The sequence below is a fragment of the Neofelis nebulosa genome, chromosome 15 (genome assembly GCF_028018385.1).
Source record: "Neofelis nebulosa isolate mNeoNeb1 chromosome 15, mNeoNeb1.pri, whole genome shotgun sequence".
NCBI classification, from domain to species: Eukaryota; Metazoa; Chordata; class Mammalia; order Carnivora; family Felidae; genus Neofelis; species Neofelis nebulosa.
The window spans coordinates 20,376,774-20,384,892 of record NC_080796.1 but is presented as its reverse complement, the minus strand read 5'-3'; the positions used below and the strand labels follow the sequence as shown (position 1 = coordinate 20,384,892).

The window sequence follows — 8,119 nt, the reverse complement described above, 5'->3', positions numbered from 1 at the left end:
TTTCAAAAGGAGTATGGCTACCCTGGGAACAGAGGCCACGGCTAATATCTTCCATGACAACATCTACTTTGACTGAATAAGCTTTATAGTTCTTAAGCCAAATCAAGTCTTTGGATGAGAATCTCTTCCTAGAGTGCAATGTACCCTTGATCACTATTTTTGGTACATGACAGACCTTCTTGCTCCAAATTTGGGGAATGGATCAGAAGTTCCAAGATTCATTATTTAGAGAATACTTTATTAGTTTCTGTAATCAAACCCATGTAGATAAGACCTTACACATTTAATACAGTGCGTTACCCCTGTACAAATGGAAAAAATTGTGTTTAACATTTCTAGACCAATATGGCTGTTAATTTCTGTACAATGCCAACCCAACACGGTACGACTGGGGTAGTTTTTCCAAAGTTGACAGCACAGCTAAGGTTTCCAAAAATTCAAATTATTTATATATATATATGTATATGTATGTATATATATATATATATTTATTTATTTATTTATTTATATAAAAAGACCAATAGCAGTATGTTATGCATCAATAGCAGCAACAGCCTTTCCAGGTTCTGCGGTCATCTGCACAAGATTATAGACACATCCAGCACGCTCCATTAATAAAAAAGAAAAAAAAAAACAGGTAAAAAAACAAACCCCCAGAAAACAGCAAAGTTCTGTTACTGTTGTGGTACCTGGCACCATTTTTTTTTTTTTTTATTAGCTTCTCAATCATCATCTGGAAAGAAAACATTCTAGAATAACGTCATTAAAAACAGCTCTGAGAAAGCACGGTCACTGTTACGTATCATAAAGCAGGTACAAGGTATTTTACATTCACAGAGGTATGATACAGTACTGTCCTACATCTAGAATACTAGAGGATACAATTTAAAAAGGCATTATTTGAGACTTGATTCTACTTTTCCAGCAGAGGGCCCAAAGGGTGGTACAACACAGCTCTGGTAAAGAAATGCACCTTCTCAGACAGGATTTCCTGTCATTAAGGGCACGGTTCTAGGTATTCACTGCTCTTGATGAACATGAGCTAAAAAACCGTTAAAAAAAAAAAAAACAAAAACACACCAAAACCCAACAAACCCCATTGGATTCATACAAAGATGATGGAGTGGAGGCAAGCCAGACTCAATCTAACTAGTATTTTACCCAATCTGTCGTGTTTGAACGCTAAGAACTCCGTGGGAGAAAGGAGACGCCAAGTAGCACTTCAAAGCTTCGGGCCACAACCAAAACAGCATCATTTCAAACAGAAGCGGTTAGCCAAACCCTGCCCTCTTGGGGACGTCCAAGGGTGTGGACGTCAACATTTCATCATCTACTCACTCATCCAGGAAGAAGGGGAGATCAGTTACTGTACTTTGATTGTGTTCAACTCAATCACAAGGTTACAAAAATAGCAAGCTGCCATAATAAAAAATAAGGCTCCTCTATCCAGCACCAGTTACCTTCAGTTCTCGACCACCAAGCCCACAAATGCTACAACCATACCCAAAGCACACAGGGAGCAAAGAGACCACACCTGACACATTAGCTGGAATCACTGCTGTTCGGCATCAGCTGTTCCTCTGCAGGGTTATTTTCCTCTACTTCTGGTGTTTCATCTAACCGTAAGGATTGCAGTTCTAAATTCTGTGCACTCACGGGATGCGTATGCATATCTGTACATAGATTCTGACCGAAGATGCACGGCCGTCAACCGAGTGTGCATCACATAGCAGGTGCGAGCTGGCAAAGCCTCACTTTACTGGTGCAGCAGCTGTGTGTCAGTGTAAATTGCTCCTGTGTCCCCTGTGCACCTGCAAGCTCTGGACAGGATAATGTCACAGACCATTTTACCCCTTTGGCTGCTGGCATTATCCGACTCAGTTCTCCCTCTTTCCCCGCTCCCCTCCCCAGGCCCCGGCAATAAACCACAGCCTTTAAGATTTTGTTTCTTCTGTTTTGATCGCCTGAGGCTTGATTGGTCCAGTTCTAACAGGTTTGGTGGCTATGGTGGGTGCAGGGGGTGGCTTTTCTTCTACTTTTTCCTGACAGACACCAGGTGGGTCGGCCAGTGTTTCAGGAGGTTTACTGGAATCACTGTCCACTTTCTGGGCTTTGCCTCCTATCTGTTTGCTCTGTTGTTGTTCAGAGAAGAACCGTTGCGTGGACTGAAGAACCTCTGCTCTCTGCTTTGCCTTAAAAAATAAGAAACAACAACTGAAAATGCTGCAGCGCCACCAAAGCCCATCCATCAGTCTCAGTTCACACTCTCGTACCGACCACAAATCAGTCTTCCCCTCGCTGGTCTGGCCCAAAACCAAAAGCACCTCAATGATCTTTCAGCTTTTAACTGATAGATTTCTTCCTATCTTTGCAATCATTCCATGTGATTTTTTTTTTTTTTTTTTTTTTTAAGCATTTGGAAACAGGACCACCTCCCACCACCTTTTCAAAGTTTGCCCTCTTATAAGATAAGAAGATAGAAATTGCTGTTGCTCTGTATCTTTTCCGGAACAAAACTTATTGATATCAAATTCTGTTTAGGGAAGCTGCTTGCAAATTTGAAAACATATATATGTAACACTTAAAACTTCTAGTTATCAATATGTGGTCTACAATAAAACGAAAAGGAAGCACTTATATTGTGGCATTACCAACACCTAGGACCAAATGTCTTGTGGCTGAGTCCTCTTCCCACAGCTCTCTTCTGCAGGGGAAGAGCGTCAGAAATTAGTAACTACAACTTCACTTGATCACTAAGTTCTGATAGCTCCTACCACATCCTGAGCTGGTAAAATAATCTCCTACTTTTAATGGCTACGTGCCCCGGAGAATATACTTACGTCAGTCACTCTGTAAATTATACCACTGTAATGTACACAAATAAAATTTAAGTTCCTGTATCTCTTGCATACAACAAAAAAGCCCTTCGTGTTCTATAGGAAACTTGTACTATCCAAAGATCTAAAGCAGTTCAAGAAATTTTTACCCCCCCCCTCCCCGTTATAAGCTCTACTGTCATTTCCAACATGGGCATTATATGAAAATCAAGTGCCAAGGAGACAGAAGCACAAGTGGAAACCATGGCCAAATAGTTTCCAAAGATTTCTACACTTGTATTAAATATACAAGTATATTTAATAGTTATGAACAGATGGAAATCCCTAGGCACACAGCCGTAATACAAGTAGATAATATTTAACAAGAGTTTCACTGCAGAGTAGTCTTTAAATTTGATTACTCAGGATGAGAAATGAGGGATATTAATGCAGAAAGAAACCAGCCAGTCAACCAAATTCCTAAGCGACTGATCATGAACATGTTTCTAATTCAGAGTAGAGCATTACTTTGGACACTGCCCTATTTGAAAGCAATAAACGTTTCTTTGTTCTAGTCTGACATGATAAACACACACACACACACGTAGTGACAAAATAGGCAGAATTACTAAGACCTCTAAAGTCAAGTCTAAGTAAATATAGAAATCAATGGACTCCGCTGGCTGTACAGGCAGACAGGTACAGTTTACGCTAGAAAAACTGTCCCCACACAGACTCCTAGAGGCACTCTTCTGCATCAGCAAACATCACGTTATCAGTGCCTTTTATCGTGAAGGATCCCAAAGTGCTTCTCCCAGTCCTTCATCTACAGCTGCACCATCTGCTGTGGGACGTGCCAACTCAGGTGGCGGGCAAAAAAACGGGCATGGAAACAGCTTGAGAAGAAAACTGTACATGGATGATTCGTGAAGGAAGAAAAATCAAGATAGGTAAAAATCTCTTACCCACTCCAGAGTTTTCACATAACCATGATTTATATCTTAAGTTTGGGGAGGGGGAAAGGATAAAAAAGAAAACCAAACGGGGGGGGGGGGGGGGGGGAAAGAAAACGGGGAAGCCTATAATAATCCGTATCACTTTTTTGCTCTTCCAAAAAATGGTAGCAACTAAACTCAGATCTCCCTCAAATATGTATTTTTAAAGTAATTCATTTTGCCAGAGTTTAAAATGTCAACTTGTTTGCTAACTAAAGTTGCAAAAAAAAAAAAAAAAAAAAAAAATAATAATAATAATAAAAAAATTAAAAAACAAAAAACAAAAACGAAAAAGTGGGAGGAATAGGGAGGGAAAAAAAGGAAAAAAAAAAAAAACCAGGAGTGAATAAAAGCAGTTAGCTCGGTTAAGTCTGCTAAGACAATGAATGCCTGGGTATGTGGTTATGGTCCAGAGGCATCTTAAGACATGGTTCAGAGACAGATTCTTGCTCTGTTGGCTGTTAACACTGTACTAACCTTCATGTCTTGTTCAGCCTTCAACGCAGCCTGGGCCTGATTACCTCTGACTCCAGATAGTGATCCACAAGGACCCCTGGCTACATGTGGCAAACGAGCATGGCTCATGAGGCCTGTGGTCAGCGGAGGAGGCATCTGACTGGCCAGTGCCATTGGTGGCCTCTGAACAGGCGCTGGGAAGGTGTTAGTATGTGGGGCTCTTACCAATGGAGGGACCAGGTTAGGCTGAGAGAGAATCTGAGTGAAAAAAACAAAACATACAACATTGAACTGTTAAAAAAAAAAATTCTGCCAACTAGACCAAGGTTGGCTTATCTCAGAGTAAATCTGTGCCCATTCTGCCAGTGAAAGGAAGTGTATGGATTTGTGCCATTCTATTACAGGACCAAGAACAAACAGGCCATGCTTGGAGAATCTACAGAAAAATTAGGCAAAGCATGCTATGGCACTTCAGTGGACTCTAGCATTTTATTCAGCTACAAATTCTGAAGGGGAGATAGAAAAGCTATTAATTAGGATATTTTTTTAAAAAGATATAATTGCAGAAAAGGCACACACTTATACCAAACATAATCTGAAGATAAATAAAAATGACACCAATTCAACAAATAAAGTGTTTTTTCAGGAACAAACGCTAGTTTGTGAGAGTTACTATTAATTTTAGTCTTTCCATACGATCAGCAAAGGGAAGAGAAGCCAACGTTTTTACACATATATTAGAACATCTTTTGGAAATTTTACCTCAACTACACATAGTTATCTTAAAAAACAACAACAACACAACAACAAAAAATCTTTAAACCTAGAAAACTTTAAGCACTGGGACCCTTCTCTGAAAAGTCAACTTCTTCAAAAAAAGATAAAAGAAACAGGACTAAAATAAGTGATCAGAGCTGTGTGGGGAATCTTTTGACTACTTCTCTTGTCTGCTTTAGAACTCTACGGATACTACCTGTATCTAGCTAAAAATTGCAGAGAACACAGGTCACAAATTTACTGTTAAATAAGAAGCTGTTTCTCATTAAAAACTGTTTCTAAACTAGTTACAATATGGCAAGATTATGAAATCAGAGAATTAGCCAGATTAGCACTCATTTGCAAGGAAATAATACTCATTTCTCACTCGTATCTGCCCACCTGGGGTGCAAACTGTGTAGGAAATGGTTGTGTCATTCTCACAGTGGCAGGGGCTGACTGGAACTGCTTCTGATAGACAATGCTGTTCATTTTGCCGGACTGGCTGTTCGGACTTGTGGAAGTAGCCCTTGGAAAAAAGCCATCACTGGTCAGTACAGTAGTGCCAAATAAACAATGCTGTCAGACTTTTAGAGACGTTGCTCTTGGTAGATTCTTCCTGTGTGGTAGCTGATGAAAATTTACCACGGTGAGTTACCAAATATTATGGCAGTGGAGAGACACTGGAGGGGGCAGAGGTGAGAAAGAAAACTAGCTAGATATGCCCTGTATTTAAAAAAAAAAAAACTTAAAAATACAGTATAGCAAACACATTCTTCTTTTTAATTTTTTTTTTTTAACATTTATTTTATTTTTGAGACAGAAAGAGACAGCATGAATGGGGGAGGGTCAGAGAGAGGGAGACACAGAATCCGAAACAGGCTCCAGGCCCTGGGCTGTCAGCACAGAGCCCGACGCGGGGCTCGAACTCACGGACCGCAAGATCATGACCTGAGCTGAAGTCGGCCGCTTAACCAACTGAGCCACCCAGGCGCCCCGGAAACACATTCTTAAGAATTTAATAGCTTAACATCTCAGATACAACTATCGGAATGTCTTGTGCTTACCACAGACCTGGTGACATAGTAAGTAAGATCTAACAAACAAATCGTGCTTAAGTATCTGAAAATCCAAATGCCCATTTTACCGGAAGGGACTAGATGTTGGTGTGGTGCTTCTACCGCTGATCGGAGGTGTGCCTGGTTTTATATCAATGCCACTTCCAAAGGCTTTCAGTTCCATTTCAGACATCTGAAAAAAAAAGCATACGATAAACTCAGCATTTCTGGAATCCCATAAGCTGAATGCTGTGTTTAGTGTTCTATATACGAAGACTTAATCCAGGAATGGTCAAAAACCTTTAGTACACAAATCCTATAATTAAGTTGCAAATACCATGGAATGATCCAGGCCAAATTTATGGATGGAAAGTCTTAAGAGATTGTGTAAACCCAATTCTTCCACAAAATTTGTGAATTGTTATTAGGCAAAAACCAGAGGAAGCCAAACACATTGAAAGTAAATAGATCTTTAAAAGTATATTGGGGTTTGAGGGGCACCTGGGTGGCTCAGTCGGTTAAGCATCCGACCTCAGCTCAGGTCACGATCTCAGTTTGTGGGATTGAGCCTCGTGTTGGGCTCTGCACTGACAGCAAAGAGCCTGCTTGGGATTCTTTCCTTTTTCCTCTCCCCCTGCACCTCCCCTGCTCATGCTCTCTCCTGATCTCTCAAAATAAATAAATAAACGTTAAAAAAGTATCCTGGGGTTCGAGACTTCCTGGAAGGTGGTAAAAACCGATGCATTTTATTTATTTTTATAAACTACACAGATGCATACATCTAAACACATGGCCTTAAATTCTTAAAGAAACGGTCGGTTTCTCTTCACTTACTTTTCCCGTGGTTGCGATCATGCTATGCTGTGTTCCAGCAGGGATTAGTCCTCTAAAAGGCTGGCTTACTTGTGCAGGACGACTCAGGCTCTGGGCCTGGGCTTGCGGGGTGGTATGCTGTAATGGGGGCTGAAGAGTCTGAGGCAGAGCAATTAAAGGCTGCCCCGTAGATCCAAAATTAGGCAACGAAAGCTGAGATGCTGGTAAAGGTACTGTAACCTAGAAAATAAGCAAACAGTAACTGCAGCAATTTACTTATACCTACTGTATGTACATCCCTACAACTACATATACAACCCTTCATAAACTTTTGAATAACATTTTAAACAGACTACGTCAATCTGTTAATGTGTCTCACATATAATCTTTTGCTTAGTGCTATCTCCATTCTTTTATTAAAGGAGCAACACTAAGACAGATTAGTAGTACAGACGATATAACCAAAATAATTAGGACTATCTTTGAATTAATCCATGGTACATGTCTAACAACGACATAATACAATAAAATCATGGGGTATAACCTAAGAAAGCAGCGTTATTACCACTTCCCAAATAGACATTTCTATATTGTTTTCAGGTCTGGTCAAAATGACCTTTGACAATAAGAAACATAACCTTTCAGTTTTCATATAAACGGTATTTAATTTGAATGTCAATAAGGTAATAAATATATTTATGAATTTCTACCCTCCAAAGAGCCACCAAAATTAGTAATAAGAAAATGACTAATGGTCTGCCTCTCTCCTTCAGTCCTCTGCGAACTTTTAAAGATTAGATTTGTGACACTGCTAAGAGACAGTACATGTCTGTCATTTACACTGTCATACTCTGCCACACTGTTCTAAGTATGACATTAACCAGGGTGATGTTCTTTAGAGCCTTCCTTCGCCTCTAGCATAAATGGTTAAAGCACCTCTCACGCTTTTATGTAACTGTATATCCTGAAAATGGTTTTCGAACTTTTATATTCACGGTATCCTTTGTTACAATAAATGAGTACACGGAAACTCTTTTAAAACAAACAGGCAAACAGCGGAACTGACTTTCATGTGGCCAAGGAAAGGGTGTTGTGGGACCGAGCAGGGTCTACTTCCAGTGACCCCCATGGAATTCTAGGAAACCTCAGAGAAAAGTCTGACAACTATCGTACCATCTCCCCCATTCTGGTTCTATTTAAAAACTGCCAAGCAACAACAAAAGCA

At 40.1% G+C, this 8,119-nt stretch overlaps 1 protein-coding gene across 13 annotated transcripts in view; it reads right to left on the bottom strand.

Moving 5' to 3' along the window:
* Nucleotides 1-217: 217 nt before the first annotated feature.
* Nucleotides 218-8,119, bottom strand: part of PRRC2C (proline rich coiled-coil 2C) — a 95,007-nt gene continuing 87,105 nt past the window's right edge. For 7 of the 13 annotated variants that reach the window (XM_058701458.1, XM_058701461.1, XM_058701459.1 and 4 more), the window contains 5 exons: nucleotides 6,916-7,134; nucleotides 6,171-6,274; nucleotides 5,426-5,552; nucleotides 4,289-4,525; nucleotides 218-2,192 (listed from right to left, as the gene is read on the bottom strand). In XM_058701458.1, the coding sequence (XP_058557441.1) occupies nucleotides 1,935-2,192; nucleotides 4,289-4,525; nucleotides 5,426-5,552; nucleotides 6,171-6,274; nucleotides 6,916-7,134 (945 nt within the window). In that variant the 3' untranslated portion in view covers nucleotides 218-1,934. The other 6 variants (XM_058701466.1, XM_058701471.1, XM_058701467.1 and 3 more) reach the window with 4 other exon arrangements.